This window comes from Strix aluco, chromosome W, assembly GCF_031877795.1.
Source record: "Strix aluco isolate bStrAlu1 chromosome W, bStrAlu1.hap1, whole genome shotgun sequence".
Taxonomy (NCBI): domain Eukaryota; kingdom Metazoa; phylum Chordata; class Aves; order Strigiformes; family Strigidae; genus Strix; species Strix aluco.
Genome location: NC_133970.1, coordinates 42515702 through 42533848, shown reverse-complemented (window position 1 = coordinate 42533848; position 18147 = coordinate 42515702). Strand labels below are relative to the sequence as shown.

The window sequence follows — 18147 nt, the reverse complement described above, 5'->3', positions numbered from 1 at the left end:
TCCAGAAACTAGGGGAAAGGCTTGTGACTCATCTCTCTTTCTTCCTAACACTCCCGTGTCTATCCATACACTATCCTCTCAGTAGTAGACAAAGCTGATGATAACTTTGTGCTGGAAATGCAGGGCAGAATTCAGAGCCAAATGGGAAGGAATATAAGTCCTATTTTGAGATGCTTCTCTACTGACTCACTTTGGGCCAGCTGCTTACAGCTAGTTCAGCAGTGAGACAAGAGCAGCAAATGAAGCATTTTCTGTTCCCATGGAAAAAAACATGGTGACATTTTTCTCCATAGCATTTCTTTAAGTTTGTTTAAAGCAGAACTTAGTGACAATTTCTCAACAACCTGTGGCTTCTGGTACAGCAATTTCACAGAATCACAGAATCATCTAGGTTGGAAAAGACCTTGAAGATCACTTAGTCTAACCATTAAGCTAACATTGACAGTTCTCAACTACACCATATCCCTATCCCCTATGTCAATCCAACTCTTAAACACCTCCAGGGATGGGGACTCCACCACAGCCCTGGGCAGCTCATTCCAATGCCTAACAACCTGTTCTGTAAAGAAATGCTTCCTACTATCTAGTCTAAACCTTCCCTGGTGCAACTTGAGGCCATTACCTCTTGTCCTATAGCTTGTTACTTGGTTAAAGAGACTCATCCCCAGCTCTCTGCAACCTCCATTCAGGTAGTTGTAGAGGGCGATGAGGTCTCCCCTCAGCCTCCTCTTCTCCAGACTAAACAACCCCAGTTCCCTCAGCCGCTCCTCATAAGACCTGTGCTCCAGACCCTTCACCAGCTTCATTGCCCTTCTTTGGACACGCTCGAGTAATTCAATGTCCTTTTTGTAGTGAGGGACCCAAAACTGATCACGGTCATCGAGGTGCGGCCTCACCAGTGCCGAGTACAGGGGTAAGATCACTTCCTCTGATAGAAGCCAGGATGCCATTGGCCTTCTTGGCCACCTGGGCACACTGCTGGCTCATGTTCAGCCGGCTGTCAATCAACACCCCCAGGTCCCTCTCTGACTGGCAGCTTTCCAGCCACTCCTCCCCAAGCCTGTAGCACTGCTGGGGGTTGTTGTGGCTGAAGTGCAGAACCTGGCATTTGGCCTTATTGAAACATGCAGTTGGCTTTAGCCCATCGCTCCAGCCTGTGCAGAGCCTCCCTACCCTCGAGCAGACCAACACTCCCACCCAACTTGGTGTCGTCTGCAAATTTACTGAGGGTGCACTCGATCCCCTCGTCTAGATCATCAATAAAGATGTTAAACAGGAGTGGCCCCAAAACTGAGCCCTGGGGGACACCACTCGTGACTGGTCGCCAAATGGATTGAACTTCGTTCACCACCACTCTTTAGGCCCAGCCATCCAGCCAGTTTTTTACCCAACGAATCGTGTGCCCATCCAAGCTGTGAGCAGCCAGTTTTGCCAGGAGAATGCTGTGGGAAATGGTGTCAAAGGCCTTACTAAAGTCAAGGTAGACAACATCCACAGCCTTTCCCTCATCCAATAAGCAGGTCGTCCTGTCGTAAAAGGAGATCAGGTTTGTCAAGCAGGACCTGCCTTTCATAAACCCATGCTGACTGGGCCTGATCATCTGGTTGTCCCGCATGTGTTGTATGATGGTACTCAGGATGAGCTGCTCCATCAGCTTCCCGGGCACCGAAGTCAAGCTGACAGGCCTGTAATTACCCAGATCATCCTTCCAACCCTTCTTATATATGGGTGTCACATTGGCCAATTTCCAATCTGTGGGGACCTCCCCTGTCAGCCAAGACTGCTCGTAAATGATGGAAAGCGGCTTGGCGAGCACCCCAGCCAGCTCCTTCAGCACCCTCGGGTGTATCCCATCCAGTCCCATAGACTTGTGTATGTCTATGTGATGCAGTAGGTCACTGACTAACTCCTCCTGGATTGCAGGGGGGGTCGTTCTCCCAGTCTCTGTCTTCTGGATGAGGAGGTTGAATTCCCTCAGTACAACTAGTCTTGTTATTAAAGACTGAGGAAAAGAAGGCATTTACTATGGTTCTGCATAGGAGATACATTTTAAAAGGTCATATAATGATGGAATATCTTTCTGGGGCTAGACAGTATTGTCCCCCCCCCCAGGCTAGCATTTGGAGAGCTCTAGCGGGGTTAAAAATATGAAACAGAATGTAAATGCTATGTGTTTACATGTTGAGTTTCGGGAAGTGTTTAAGCAGAAAAGGAAAGAGTTTTCTTATTTTCAATGTGTCCTGGTTTCAGCTGGGATAGCGTTAATTTTTCTTCTTAGTAGCTAGAATAGTGCTGTGCTGTGGATACAGTATGGGATTTGATATGAGAAGAATGCTGCTAATACACTGATGTTTACGGTTGTCGCTAAGAAATCAAGGACTCTCCAACTACCCATGTCCTGTCTATGTGCAGACAAGAAGCGGGGACGGGGCACAGCCAGAGCACTGGACCCAGATTAGCCAATAGAATCTTCCATATCATATAACATCATGCTCAGTATATAAAGGAGGGGTGGCTGGGAAGGAGGGGTTTCTGTCTCGCTTCTGAGATTGCAATTGACAGATCTTGATATTTCGGGATCACAAGCTGGGAACAAGCTGGGTATTGGTTGGTGGGTGGTGAGCAATTGCATTGTGCATTAACTGTTTGTACTTTTTATTATTGTTATTGGTTTATTTTATAACATTTACTAAACTGTTTTTATCTCAACCTACAAGTCTCCCGTTATCTCTCCATTTTCCTCCATCCCCCAGGCGGGGGAGAGTGAGCGAGCGGCTGCGAGGTGTTCGGCTGCTGGCCGTGTTCAAACCGCGACACAAAGTTTAAAAAAAATCTTTTACTGTAGGAAAAAAGTAATTTTGTTTTTTTTCTTTAAAATTGGCTTTCTGAACAAAAATAAAAGATAATCTGCAGCACCTTCAGTTGGATTTAGCAAAACAAATGAAAGGCCTGATTTTTTGTAATATCCTCTACATTTTTACATTGCTTTAAATTTGAAGGTCAGCAGGGTGGGAGGTTTTTAAGAGCAGCGTGACATGGTTGAGATAATTAGCTACCTGTACTTCTGGTATTTCTATCCTTCTGGTGGTTGTGCACATGGCAGCACATTCAACATATTTATCTAAGACCAACAGTCACAGCAGGCACTCAGCTTTATGGCATTCAGAGAAAACTGGGGCTTGACACCTGTGACCCAAAACTGACTGGACTTGGATATTTGTCTCAGAAGCTAATATAGGGTGACTAAGATCCACTAGCAATCTCTAATTTCTGCTTTTGCTTGCCTGTGTGCTTGAATCTACATATCCAAAGGGCACCATCCTGCTTTCAGGCTGGAATATCCCACCATTAGTTTTGGAGGTTACTTCATCAAAAAAGCTGATGTGTAGATTCTCCCAGTAAGACTCACAGTTAAGAAAAATTGCTGCTAAAATTCCTCAATCCCTGCTTAGGTATCAGCCATAACCTCACAGTACCTTGGAAACAGTAATAAAGCCAGCCCCACAACCCTACCCCACAAGCTAGGTATGTATTGCTGTAGGAGTGTTAGCCCTGCACAGCTGTGGAAGATTCAATACTTAAGAGCCAAATAGACATCAGCTGGTCAGCTCAGAGAGCTCAGCAAGAGAGGGCAGCTCTGTCAGACAGGCCTTGGAAGAAAGATAAGTCAGCTCAGGGAAAGTATGGAACTATTTCTGGGAGAGAGGGTTGATGACTGTCTAGTTGTTGATTTGTTTATTATGAAGTAAGATCTTGAATGAGAGCAAAAGTATGTATTATTGTATGAGTATGTATTATGTAAGAAGAGAGAAAAAGAGATATTAAAGAAAATAAACAGCCCCTGCCCTGCAGAAAGAAAGAAGAACATTGTGACGTGTGAATTATTTTGGCCGCTACAACTTATTACAATTTAAAGCAACTTATTAAAACTTAATACATATTGCTATCCTCATTAAGCCTTGTAGCCAGAGAGTCTTTTAGCTAAGAGGAGATAAAGTGAATACCTGTCCAGAAGATTCTTGTCCTTACTGGACTTGGCTTTCACCTCACTTCTCCATTTACATTTGGTCTTCCCCCTTGTCGATATGCGGAGAACCAGGCTCAGTAGTCCCCTAAATATTTATGATAGGAATAACAATTTCATTGCCAAAGGTCTATTTCTAATCCATGGGTATCCTTGGATCATCAGTTTTCAGTGTCACCTAGAGTAGAGCTCTGGGCTCTGGAGAGAATGGGGTAATTCCTAATTTCTCATTTGAATTTCCCAGCTGCCTCTTCACACCAAACTTTTGTCCTTCATTCTTCTAGTGCTTGAGACTGCAGCAACACAATGACTACTGGCAAAGGGGAATGCTGTGTTCCCTCACGTCAGGGTACAAGGATCCTTCAGTCAAAGGGGAAAATAGCCTTTTCAGACTCTGTGGATGGGCAGGAGAAACTGTGCATAAAGGAGGGGCATGGAACTCTTGGAAGTACCATCTGACATGCACCATATCTAGCAAGGGATGAAGTAGGATGTCCAGAAGGGGAAAGGGCAAGTCAGTATGTAAGGGAATCATAGTGTGGAGTCTGAGAGTGGCTTTAAAGTCAAATGAAAAAAATCCAGTAAGTCGTAACTCTGGAAGTATGCCTGAGAGACAGACTCCAGATCAGCTGCAAGTAACAAGAGAAGAAAAGCAATAGTTTGTCCCATTGCACTTCTCAGGGAAGGTCTGCAAAGAGTGCAGGATGTGGGGAACCAGTAATTGCACATCCCAGTGCTGGGCACATGGATAGGGGCGATCCCCTGTCTACTAGGTGGGATGGGATCAAATGTGGCAGGGTCCCCAGGCTGCCACACTGCCAGAAGGGACCCTTCACAGCAACACCTTTGCAAACAGTGGGATTCCACTGACACCATGCACACATCACCAAATGGCTGTTGGCTGGCTGAGCCCTCCCTTTGTGGGTGCAGCTCAGGGCGTCCCTAGCTGGTGGCTCACAGGCTGTGCTCTTGTCTATGCTCCCACTGGTGGGGTTGAGCCAGCAGTGAGGCTGTATGAGCATGGTGCAGCTTTCAAACCCAGACTCTTAGCATGGCCTATCAAATGAGGCACAGGGTTAGGTCAGGGTATCTACATCTGCTGTGGTGCTGACTCAGATTCAGTGGGCTCAGAGCATGGCTGCCTGCAGTCCACCAAGCAGCCATCCCCACAGAAGAGCAGGCATCCAGCTGATGTTGTTCAGCCCTTGTCCCCTTGCAGTCTAATGAATCACAGCTGCTGGAAAGCTGCCCCCACAACTCTGTCTTCCCTTCAGCCCCACAACATGTTTTTCCTTTTCCTTACATACAGAAGTTCCCCTTCTGTCACATGCTCCCGGTGCTGACACCTTCAGCATTTTACCTATCGCCCCCCCGTCCCCCGTCGTCCCCCCCCCCCCCCCCATCCCCTCCATTTTGCTCCAGGTATTTTAGTCTTTTCTGTACCCTCCCCACCTCCCCTTCCAAGGGGGGAATATTTTCCACCCCATCACCAGCAGCTGCAGCACCCCACTGCTGGTGAGATGCCAAACCTTCACCTCTAAACAGCACACACAACTCTGAGCATGAGACAATTAGGAGACAAAGAGGGAAGGGGGAAGTATCGACAGGAGTAAATTGAGAGAAATCATAAAGATTAAGCAGAAGGAAAGCAGTTTGAAAGGTAAAGTATTCAGAGAAAGCCCTTTCCTAGATGAATCTGATTGTTTTGTTATCTTTACCCACCAAAGCATTTACTTTGGTTTGTCGCCCGATCCACAAACACTTTCGAGGAGATGACATTACCGAAAGGCAGGAACATCTGCATCAGCTCAGCATCCCCAAACTCCTGGGGCAGATGGTAGATAAACAGGTTACAGCCCTCTGGTCCTATCAAGAGAAAAAGAAGACTCATGAATGGAGAGAGATAGGATATGAGAAAGCACATGGTGGAGATTTACTTTGGCATCCCCTCTCTCTGACTGGTGAGGGGTCACCTCTAGGAAGCAGTCTGTAGACTCTCAGGGGAAAGGACAAAGCAGAAGACCAGGAACTCAGAAAGTCACCTGGAGGTGACTAACTTCATTAACCTTCCCAGGACAGACACCAGGATAAAATCTAGAGACAGAGGAATGCAGCAGCACATATGGCCATGGAAAGACAGAATGGAGGAATAAGAACAAAAAGCATGAAAGATGCAGTTCATAGTTTTTCTTTGCTCCTCATAATCTCATTTAATCTGTAGAGTTTTGGTTGACCCCCCTCACTAACCCTTGCCTCTTCTCAGTGTCTGCGTGCAGAAGTTTCCTTATCCTTCTTGTGTCTGTGACAGAACTGTAATAACAAGTAGAAAGAGATGTACAAACCCACGGGCTTATTTTGTTTTGTAGAATTTTACATTCAGCCCTCCAACTCAGCTCAGCCAAAGGCTTCCCCAAATCTGGACCGTTTGGCCCTGTCCCCATTGTAGAGGGTTCTGCAAGAGAGATTACAGATGGATTCATATTCAAAATACATTGCAAAAGGAATTGCCTCTTTTGCCTCAGTGCTGTAACATATAGACTTGGGTGCTTGGAAGAATATCCAGAAAAGGAGTCTTTAGTTTGAATATGTAGTTTTGTTAAAGTAGATATTCTCAGAAAATGTTCTGTTGAAATTGCATTTTGGGACAGAAGAGGGAGAACCTGCCTCTGGTCAAATGGCTTAGAATGTAACTTTTCAATATGACTTTTATTTTTAAGCATGTTGTACTTAAGCAAAAGTCAAAAGGGAACAGGTGTGTTGAAAAAATAAACATTTAAATCACTTTCAGTATTCACTAGCAGAAAACTGTATAGTTTGACGAAGCAAGGATTGGTGGGTTTTTTTCATGGAGTTGTTTCCAAAGGTACTTCCAGCTGCTGCCCAGCTCTGCAGTGACCTCAACAGGTAACTCCAGCTCTGGTTTGTTCGGGGGGAGTGGGATGAAGGGGAAATAGCGTGTGCTCCTTGCCACAAGGGTAAGAGGACAGAGGGAAGGAGGGTTTCCTTCCCCCAGCCCATGTGCCTACAACCCTGTGACCTGACTCATCCAACTTTCCCCCATTTACAGCTGGGGCACCATGTGGGGAAGGAAAGGGGTTTTTTAATACTCTCATTTTCTTCATCAAGGCATAATTACGGTGTCATAACACAGCAAATAATTACAGCTTTGCCTTTCCTGATAGGGAGAAGTGGTCTCTTAGATGCTCCCACCTTTTATTAGCCATTACTCATCCCCCTGGCTGGCAGAAGTACAGCAAAGTCAGGATTCTGACAGATGCCCATTTAAAGCTCATTAAAATTCCTGGGCCTCAGCATGATTGAAGTCACAGGCTCTCCACATTTTCTTTTGGCTTAATGGAAAATGAAGCCCTAATGAATATTTGCTAAGCACAATTTTCCCCACTAATTTGCTAAAAGGACTGTCATGAAGGAAGAGCTGATCCTTTGCATCTTGTGCATTTCCTAGAGGTCATGAGGATGGTAACAAGGTTTCTTCCAAATGGGGGTGATAGTGGTAAGGTGGGATAATTAACTAATTAGGCACCCAGTCATCTGCTTAGCTAAATTACTTTTGAACCTTAGTGGCCCACAATCATGCTCCCCTATTTCATGCCAAGCTTTTCCATCTTACCTCCCCACCTCCCATCTATCCCTTACTAGTCTCCTCACTGAGCAACTATCCCTTCTCCAATCTTTTCTGTAGTTCAGCTCCACATAATGTGGAGTTACGGGCACTATAAACTAGATATGAAACAGTCTGAAAGTATTAAACAAACACTGACCCCTTTAGGTGTCTGTTAGAGTTGAGAAAATTCTACCCAGGAGAAGACCATAGTCCAGAATAGCAGGGAAAAATCAATTCCTTCATCTGAACATGTCCCAGAGCACTACTGCCATGGGATTTGAGATACACACTATAATAGAATGGGTAAAATCTTGATTTTGCTTCAGTTAGTGGCAAAATCCCCACTGACATCACCAGAGCCAGCAGTTTGCTCTGTAAAACTTGAAAATTCTTTCAAAAATGCCAGCTACATTTCCTGGGGTCTTGGATGGCTTGTGCATGAGTAGGGATTCTGCCTGCGTGTGCTGAGAAACACCTACTAAGGCATAAGGCAGAGCAGGAGGCACATAACTTCATCTATACCAGGTTTAGAGGTTAGGCTCAAGGAAAGAACAACCCTTATTTCACCTTGAAATTAATTTTTTCTCACACTGCTCGGAGACCAAGAGGAAGAGACCAGGGAAGATATGAAAAAGCAGAGACCATCCTCAAAGCCCAGTTCAGCTTTGAAATGTGGCTGGGAAACCCATGCTGCGGCTTCCCATACTAACTCAGACATTCAAGGCCAAACTCACTCTGTTCCCAACTACAGAGGGGTTTTGCTAATCTCTAATGCTGAAAACTCCACCTGCTATTAAGAAACAACCTGGGGTAGTTCGATTTTTTTACCATCCTCACATTTGAAAATTCTACCACTAGAATTTAACAAGAAATTCTTGTTAAATCCACCCATCTGTAGGTTACCTACCACAGTTAGGCTCCTTGGTAAAGAAGTCACAAAACACGCTCTCTCTGTCTCAGCCTTGAGGTTTTGTTTTTTTCTCCTATGTCAAGTTAATCTGGGCACTCCATGGAAGACTATGTGTATGGCCACCTCTTCATATATGCATGTATATTTTTAAGAAACCAAACACATGAATTGTTCAGCTCAGAATGCTATGAAGAGCTAACTTAGTTCTTAGTGCACACATGCAATGACTTTTAACGGGCTCAGTCAGGATCAGTGCAGCAAGAGGAAGACCAGAGCTGGTATGGCAAACCCTTAGTGAAAACTCTAGCTATCTTGTTGGAGAGAAAGGTCTTGTTTCAACTGAGTTAATGGATTATTGGAGAGCAGTATACTTGGCAGTTCAGGGCTGAATACAGTACTAAAATTATTTACTGCACACTTTAGTTTTCAAAAGGGCTGTAAATCAGCTCAAAAATCTAACCATCACAACACTTAGAAAAAAAGAATCAAGGTTCAGTCCTACCCTGACATGTACCATAGCTCTTGGGTTTATGGCTTTCAGTTATAGATATTTCTGTTCATTAATAACACTAGAAGCACAGATAGACTTGACTTGGACAACAGGAAAAGTTGCAAGGAATGCAGTTTATGAACTGTTTGTATATTACAGACAAACGATAATGGAAAAAACCTGGGATTGAGAACACAGGAGCACATGGTAGAGAACTCTATAGTGAGTCTGTGTTGATTTGGCTTGTTTGGTCCCAAGCTGCTAAGCCATTGCTCTGCCCATGCTCCTCACCCTCCTGCTCATTGTTAGTTATTTAGTGTGGAGACAGCAAGATCCAAAATATCCCTGGGTGTCCACTGTCAACATGAGTAAACTCCACATACCTGAGCTGACATCAGCTCTCTATCATTGCATCCCCAACACTGTGAGTCACTGTTGTAAGGAAAGGCTATGACCAGACTTCTCTTCCAACAGTAATTAAAAAAAGAGCCATCTCATAACAATGTATGAAGTTAGCCTGCATCCCCGGTCAACTGCACAACTCACCTCTACAGCAAATACTCAGAGGCTGGAATTTCATTGTCTCTTCTACATCTGCTTGCTATTCAATCCCCAGCATGTTTGAGCACAGGGCAGATGAGAGTCACAAACCTGCACCATTTTAATACCTAAGTGTACTTCTGATTTTCAGAAACTACATCAAGATAAGTAATACCATACAAATTTAAAATTACCCCTAAGTTTTGCCTGGTTGACACAGCCTGAATCAAGACTTCACCTCTAGCTTTGATTGTTTTAGGTCTGCTTCACCCTATGCACCCCATCAGCTGCCGGCAACCTCAGTGCTCATGTGGAAGTAATAACTAATCTCTACAGGAACATTGCAGCAGCCAAGTGGCTCTGGGCTTGTTATCCAACCAGGATCCGGGAGCGGAGAATTAGCATTGTTATTAACAATATGATCATTTATGTCATTGTTGTGGGCTGGTTCATTAACAAATCAACGTTTGTGCACATCCTTGAAAACATAAAGTACTCTTCTCAGCACTGAGCATTTTTATTAGAGTTCCCTCTTGCTGCATTTTCCTGTTAAAGGTTACAGATACTTAAAGGTCTTCACCCTCGGCTAAAAAGGAGTGTTGTGCCTTACAGATTCTCCCTCTAGCAAGCAGGAGAGCAAGCCACAGTATCTAAACACTGCAGGAAAATGGAGGACACTGGGAATAGCAGCATGCATCAGACTGGTGGTTCATCTCATATATCTGGCCCCAACCATCCTCAATACCAGCAGCTTACAGGAAGGAGTGAGGAGTTATGATATACCTTGTCCACTGGGTAATGCACCCTCAACCCACACAGACACATGGTGCCTTACAAATACAGGGGTCTTTGGGCATTGGGTATTCAAATTGAGCACAACATCTATTCCTTGCTTCTGATTGTTTCTGGCACAATGCTATGCTGAGCAATGATCTGCTCGCCATTTTGTCCTGTGCTTAATCTAGTCCCAGTAAGTAATAAAAAGCAAATTCCTTCAGCATGGGGGAACATCTCTGTAATGATACGCTAGGTCTGTGCATCTGTTCTCACAGCAGGGATGTGTACTAGAGCTAATTGGGAGCTGGAAGTTTTGTTCCCCAGGAAATTCTGACATTGGAAAAAAATTAATTCCAAATTAGATCGAAGTGCTGACATATCTAATTTTCTTACAAAATAAGATTTCTCCCCCAGAGTAGTTCTAGGACAGCAGAATGTTTTAGTTTGATAGTGTAATCTTGATTCATTTAATTCTGTTACACTATATTAAATATTAAATGTCATTATACATAATAACATGTATAAGAGAATATATCTGAATTAGTAATCTAATAGAGGATAAAAATTGAAATGTAATTATTTAAAATGAGGGTCTCTACACTAAGCTGGAGCACGTGACTTAAATTCCTCACTTAGGCAAGCAGTCCCCTCTTCTTGTCAAAAGAGAGCAGTGGACTCCCTGGATCACAGTTGGGACTACCTGAGTGAGTTGCCTCTGAGGATCCCCCTGCTCCCCACTGACTGTAAAGGGAACATAAGGGACTATCTCTTCATTCAGGCAAGTTTTTTGGTGCAAAGCATGGCGTAGATACCTCCCAGAACACTTCCATGCAATAGTGGGAGATTCACCTCTCCTTACTTTTCATGTCTCCAGTGCAGCCATCCTGTCCTGTGGACTAGATAACCCAACTCCTCTCATGGTCAATGTAAAGAAATAGCTACTTTTACTATATGATTCATCTCATCCTGATATAGATATTGTATTCTAAAAGGGCTGATTTCTGTTTCCAGATTATCAATGAAGGCTGAAAGGACTAGATCAGCTCCTCTAAATAGCTGATCCTCGTTCTCTAAATAGGAGGTGTCTGAAATCACGTTCTAATGAAGGGCCACCAGTGCTTTGTTTCCTATTAAATTCTTTATTCCAGTGCAATTGCATTTTTATCTGCATTCTTGTTGCTTGCCTCTAACACAGACCCCCCCACTGGACATTATTGGTTATGTTGCTAGCAGATCTTTCCATGGCCCACACACATCAGCATGCTCCCCTCCCTGGGGACTGAGGAGATCTCAGCAGTGATTCCCCATAAGGATGTTCCCACATATTACTGTTAGTGCCAATGATGCCGTGCCACATATGGAAACTGAGAAAAGACTCAGTGTACCAGGGATTCAAAGCAATCAGGTGTTTAATGGATACTCTCTAGATGTATGAGGAGAAGAACCAATGTGGTGGGAATGGTGTGCTGGGGCCAGAAAAGAGGACATCCCATTTACTCACCTTCTCTTTGTTGCTGTGGGATCATGGGAGGCGGCTGTGGGAATGCTTGGCTAATCTGGCCATAAGCAGCAGGATAAGCAGCTACAGGGGAGAGAAAGGGAGAGAAGAAAGAGGGACAGATTTCAGTGCTGGGAAGCAAGGAGCTTTCACTCCAAACCATGATACCAAGCTAGAGGTGGGATCCCCCCTGCATTTTGCCTCTGTGACAGGCCATCTCATGCAGCGTGAGATGTGGCAGAAGAACCACAGAGACTGTCTTTCTCTCACACAAACACAGTGGAAACAGTGTTCAGTGTGCCGGGTTTGTGTGGCAGGGGTTTTTGGTAGCGGGGGAGGAGGCCCCCTGTAAGAAGCTTCTCGAAAGCTTCCCCAGCTCCAAGTTGGACCTGCCTCTGGCCAAGGCTGAGCCAATTAGTGATGGTGGCCACACCTCTGCGATAACGTATTTAAGATGGGCAACCTGAGAGGAAGGGGGGGACTTGGAGGACGAGTTATGAGAAGGACACCTATGTGAACACCGAGGTCAGTGGAAGAAAGAGAAGGATGAAGGGGGGGAGGTGCACAGAAGCAGAGACCCCCCCTGTATCCTGTGGTGAGACAGCAGGGCCGCCCTCCCTGCCACCCATGGAGGTCACCTGAGGAGCAGAGATTCACCTGCAGCCTGTGGAGGACCCCTGGGACTCTATGGGAAGAAGAAGCCCCTGCTGTTGTAGTTCGGTGCTGGGAGGACTGCAGCACATGGAGGTGACTCACGTCAGAGCATCTCAAGAAGAATGCATCCCATGGGGAGGATACACAGTGGAGAGAGTTTGTGCAGGACTGTCTCCCGTGAGAGGGATGCCACATGGAGCAGGGGGAAGAATGCAGAAGAGTGCTTCCCCCCCACCTTGGAGGAAGAGCGGCAGACTGACTGCACCCCCCATCCCCTGCTCCTGTGCTGCTGGGGGAAGAATTAGAAATATTGGGAACAAAACTGAGCCTGGGAAGAAGGGACGGGTGGGGGAAGGTGTTTTAAGATATGGTAATGCTTCTCACTGTCCTATTCTGTCTGTTAAGTGTTGGTTTTGTTAGTGTTTGAATTAAAGTGATGTTCTTGGTTTTTTTCTTCCCCTAACAACAAGTCTGTCTTTTGCCTGTGACCTTTAATGGGTGAGTGACCCCTCCTGTCCTTATCTCGATTCCTGAGCCTTTTGATTCATTTTTTTCTCTTTCCCAGCGCTGGGAGGGAAGGGGTGAGTGAACGGCTGTGTGGTGCTCAGTTTCCCTCTGGGCTCAAACCAGGACATGCAGCAATAAGACAATTTTCCCCACCTCAGCTCCCCCACCAAGGAGACAAGGGGAGATATTCAGTATCACAGATGATAGATGATGTGCCTTGCTGCTAAAAATACAGAGTATGGGTCACATGTGAGACCAGAGAGGGGGATAGGGGCCATGTGTGTGCAGAGGGGTTAATTAACAGCTCAAAGGGTTGATCTGCTTCCCATCTATCAAACCTCACAAGCAGTAAATGACAATAACTAAACCACCGGCAAATGAAGCCCTACATGGAGAATTAAATGAACTTTCCAGATACAGTGCTGACATGAGATAATAGCCATTCCTCAGTGGGAACCCACGATTGCTCCAGTTACCACAGGAAATAATGTCTTTGGGGTGGCAGCTTCCTCGTAAAGTTGACTATGGACACCTCGCAAGGGGAGGCTGAACATGGCGGGGTCATGGTCTGCACCAGGTCACTTTGGCTGATGTCAGTCCATCAACTGCAAAGGAGCTGCTCAGCATACAGGGCAACACAAGCGGAGGCTGACTTGTTGGGAGCCACGGAGAAAGCCGCTGGGAAGCCAGGAGTATGTCTACATAGCTCTTAAGCAAGTGTCAAACTAACTAGCTGGGTACGACCAGTGTAGACATACCCTAAAATATGGATATGTGCAGACATACCATACCCTGACAGGCTCTGGTTACCCATCTCCCTTCCTCACTGCAGCACTCAGGAGACCTGTTATAGAAAGTGGTCTCCAAATCAGTGGTCTGATTTTGCACTTGTGCACTGTGCTAAGCAGACCAGAACTGGTCCTGTCAATGAAGCTGCACGGAGGTACAGGTCACTGGGAGCCTTTCCTGGGGAAAGGATGTTGCCTCCTTTGTGAGAGAAGACCCTGGGCTTTATATTTGTTTCCACAAGAAGTGCAAATTTAATCTGAGAATTTGTGGACCACAGCTTGCCCCTATATCAGCAAACACCTCCCTTCCCCCAGCCCCCTCAGGTGTGTTCAGAGATTAAAGGCTTTAGAGAACAGAAAGGTTAATTGGGACAAAGTTTTAATACTAACGACCTGCGTACTGCTGCACTCCAGCATAGGCTTGCTGCAAGGGGTCTGCTGCAGTGGGGCTCTGTGCTGTGGAGACACAAGAGAGAGAAGCAATTAACAGATTAAAACATGACAAGCACTCTCCCTTTCTCTTCCCTCATCAATATGTGGTGTGGGACAGACAAACCCAGGGGCTGAAGGTCCCAGAAGAGGAACAGCTCTCTCACCCTGTGGACAGGACTGCGCAGAGCCCCCTCATGATATCCAAGAGGGCTCTGTCCCCCAGCAGTCACCCTGTGAGACTTTGAAGAGAGGGCAAACAAACCTCCCCCCCTCAATCTTAAATTATGGAGCCCACCTCTGATCATACAGATTTTTGGCATTGCAGTAATCAATGCTAAAGGGTCCTCATCTTACACCAGGACTGACACTGTGCTAGGTGCTGTGCAAACTCAGATCTCAGTGAAAGCTACAGTCACATGAAACTTTCAATCAGAGCAGAAAACAACAGGGGCATAGCAGGAGGAAGAAGAAGAGAACAAAGCAGTGGCTCTTGCCATCACAACAATGTTTTGAAGGACTGTGTTGCTGCCAGGCAGCCCTCTGTGAGAGGAGATGCTGCTTGGAGGGGGAGGGAAACACCACTCGTCTGCTCCAGGGAGGATGCTGTGAAGCTCTGCATAAGGCATGCAGTCCCTTGTTGGCTTCAGAGTGCATTTTCTCTCTTTATAAATGTACATTCCCCCAAAAAACTGTTTATTTTTGTGACACTTTGAAGTCTAGCTCAAATACAACCAAAGCTAGTTAAGATTTTTTTTTTCCCTTTTCCCCTTTGGTTGATAGGGAGAGAAAAAAAGAGAGCAAGGGAAACGTGTTGATACCGCAAAAGCCGGTCAGAGAAGAACTCTCTAAAACTCAAAAGTCAGAGTGTTAGAAAGCAGGCATTCTTTATTACGGCGCCGGGTGCACGGGGGATCTCTCCACCAAACGTGCACATCTAAGTCAGTGAAACCCTGACTTAAATGTAGGTAACTCATACATATTCATATGGTGTTACAATATAAACATACATATTCATAACAAAAAGCAATTAGTCCCAAAGTTCTTGTGTCAACAGTTCTTTCCACCTTAATTTGAAACGTGATGCTATCCTTGAGATAGGAGTCAACCGTTAAGTTATAAATGTATCAATATGTCTTGTTCTTCCTCCATCTTATCGGTAACGTGATGCGATGTGTATCCTTGAGTGGAGCCATCCCTTTTAGTTCCCATGTTTGATGTGTGATGCACATCCTCTTGATAATTGGTCCCCATGTTTGAAACCTTGAATGGGGAGTCATCTTCTTGAATTTATACATCACAGATGTCCTCTATCTCCAGGGGTACAGATATCCTCCATCTCTGGGTACACAGATGTTCTTCATTTCCATGCGTCAGTGGTCCCAATCTCATTTCACTGAGTCATAAAATATCCGTATCCCTCTTGTCACCCTACTGCTACATCCTCTGTCCTTGGGGCCTCTATCTTTATTTATGTATGTTTGTGTGCCCTGTGTTCTCTGTTCCCACAGTTCAGAAATGCCCTGCTCTTACAGCTCAAAAGGATTTTTAGTTTAGATGAACAACCTAAGTTTACTACGGCTAACTATTCTATAGTTATACTTAATTTTCTTAATATTCCTATATCAGTGTTGGATAAGCTCTTCATTTATCTGCAGCAATAAATTATTTAAAGCAAAGCTTGGCTGAACCTCCAGTCCAAATGTCACCTTGGCCTTAATATTTCACTTCTTGTTATGAGTGTAATTTGTATTTATTGGTCCTGCACAGTTCTACATTTATGCAGACCCTCCAGTTTAGTACTTGTAGGATGATCCCTTAGGGACCTGCCACTTCCCCCCCTCCATCCCACCTCCTTCCTTCCTACAAGGCTGGAGGCAAGTGCTTGCATGATACAAAGGTGTGGGCCTCTTGGAAGGAAATCTGGTGACATTGACCTATTCAAGGAGAGACATTAACTGTATGCCAAAGTGTGTGGGAGGTTGGCAAATGTAAGTATATGGACCTGGGGAACATGGACAGTGTTTTCTTACGGATGCAAATACCAGCTTGAACCTTGACTTCAAAGATCAACATTGATCATGATGGAAGCTTGCAAGGTCTCATACTTATCTCCCAAAATACAAGGAGGAATGGTGAGGAGACCAAAGTTTGAGGGGACAAACCCAATTATTTGGCTAAGGCTTTGGAGTCTCCTGTTCATTATGGGCATTACTGAATCACAAGGACTTTGAGGATGGGGTAGTCACAGGAAAAAATAAGTGGGATTGAACTCTTAGGTTGGAAGTTGTTTGGTTGAATTCCTAGCTGACTTTTGGCAGGTCCCTCCATATGTGTATATGTGAGATGGGTAAGCACTGCCCTACTGTAAGAATTTTCATCCCTTGAAAAGGGATGTGAGGACAATACATTAAAAACTGTGGGAGATCAGTGGAAGGCATAGTAACAATGCAAAGCTATATTTTTAGAGTAGATGCTCCAGGAAACTGGAGGAAATGCTTGGAAAATATAAAAACTTTCTACTTATTCCTGCCTTCTTGAAGAAGGAAGCAACTAAAGTCTATTCTTTTTAACCTCTGTTCAAAATTGTTTTCCTCTAAAATCAGAATGTTGAGATTATTGCTCCAGAAAAAAACTGAACGGCTATGAAAGGTTGAGTGATACACCAGTTCCTGCACCCCTTTGGGACAATGGATCATAACAACTTGGACTCCCAAAATGATGCAGGCACACTTGTTCTCTCTCTGACATGCTGACAATTAGCAATGACTGTGTCTCTGTTGATACAGGAGAAGTCATTGAGCAGTACCTTTATTCCTTGCCTTAGCTGAGCACACTTGGGAACTGCCCACTCTCCCAGCTATAGCTGAGACTGCCCTGAACAGGGCCGCCCAGCTCACTGAAGAGATGCTCTTCTCACCCCATCTGTGGGTATCTCACTCTGCCCATTGTAACCAGCTTAGGAAATACACACTGAAAATCACAGTTAACTTTTAAGATTAAATATTAAAAATGGACATATGCTTTATTTAAAGGGTCTGGCTCAACAAGCCTTTAAATGCAGGCTTTTCCCCTCAAACACAAAGCTTTTAGAGTTCATTATTTTCATAAGTCTTTATGACTTGTCAGAAAGGGTAGTATCTAACCAGGTGTTTCCTTCTCAGGATGCTGCCTTGTGCCCCATATCACGCAGGGAATTTCTTCCTGGCTCGCAGCACATGCAAGCCAGTGGAAAGACTCTCCCCTGATTTCAGTCAGTTTGCTCCAAGCTTATAGGTAAAGAAGATGCAAAGTGTCTGGTCCATAACACTGATCCAATCATCCCTGGACACTCTTGAAAAGGAGGCAGTTAAAAACATCCCTGGGCTGTAGGACTAGACAGCATGGGGAAGCAGCAACCCCTGCCTTGGGGCTCTGTTTTATTCATAGTCTCATACCCTACCTTGGATGTTGGGGAAAAGCAGTCGTAGTAAGTCACCACCTGCAGGGATTTAACTTGGCAGCTCTTAAAAATAAAAGTAATGACCTTTGCTTACTGAAGAACATGTCTTAGCTTGAAAAGCATGTTTACTCAGCAAATGAAGGTGTGACTTCTGTACAGTGGATGTGTCCATGCTGGCCAACACAGCCTATGAAGATGCAGGGACATGGACTCCAGGGCCAGCTGTGTACCCTGGTATGAAGCCAAGGTAACTTGGGCAGCCATGAGAATGTTTTCATGCTGCTCCTCACTCTGCCAGATGAATTATAACTAGCAAAGGGAATAACTGCCTGTGCTCCCAGCTGTAATGTGAATGAAGCCAACAGCTGGTATCAATCCAGAAATCTCAAGACACAGACTAGACATTTGAGGAAGTTGTGTCAATGCTGTGTGCAGTAAAGTGACAGCCCTCCTACATACTAAT

The 18147-nt window shown here is 45.0% G+C and overlaps 1 protein-coding gene across 32 annotated transcripts in view; it reads right to left on the bottom strand.

The window, feature by feature from the left end:
• The window catches only part of LOC141917810 (CUGBP Elav-like family member 4), a 1125997-nt gene that overhangs the window by 30823 nt on the left and 1077027 nt on the right, over nt 1-18147 (bottom strand). For 8 of the 32 annotated variants that reach the window (XM_074811370.1, XM_074811371.1, XM_074811361.1 and 5 more), the window contains 3 exons: nt 14204-14269; nt 11868-11948; nt 5807-5890 (listed from right to left, as the gene is read on the bottom strand). In XM_074811370.1, the coding sequence (XP_074667471.1) occupies nt 5807-5890; nt 11868-11948; nt 14204-14269 (231 nt within the window). Of the gene's footprint in view, nt 1-5746; nt 5891-11867; nt 11949-13382; nt 13388-14203; nt 14270-18147 lie in introns of all 32 variants that reach the window. The other 24 variants (XM_074811383.1, XM_074811384.1, XM_074811375.1 and 21 more) reach the window with 7 other exon arrangements.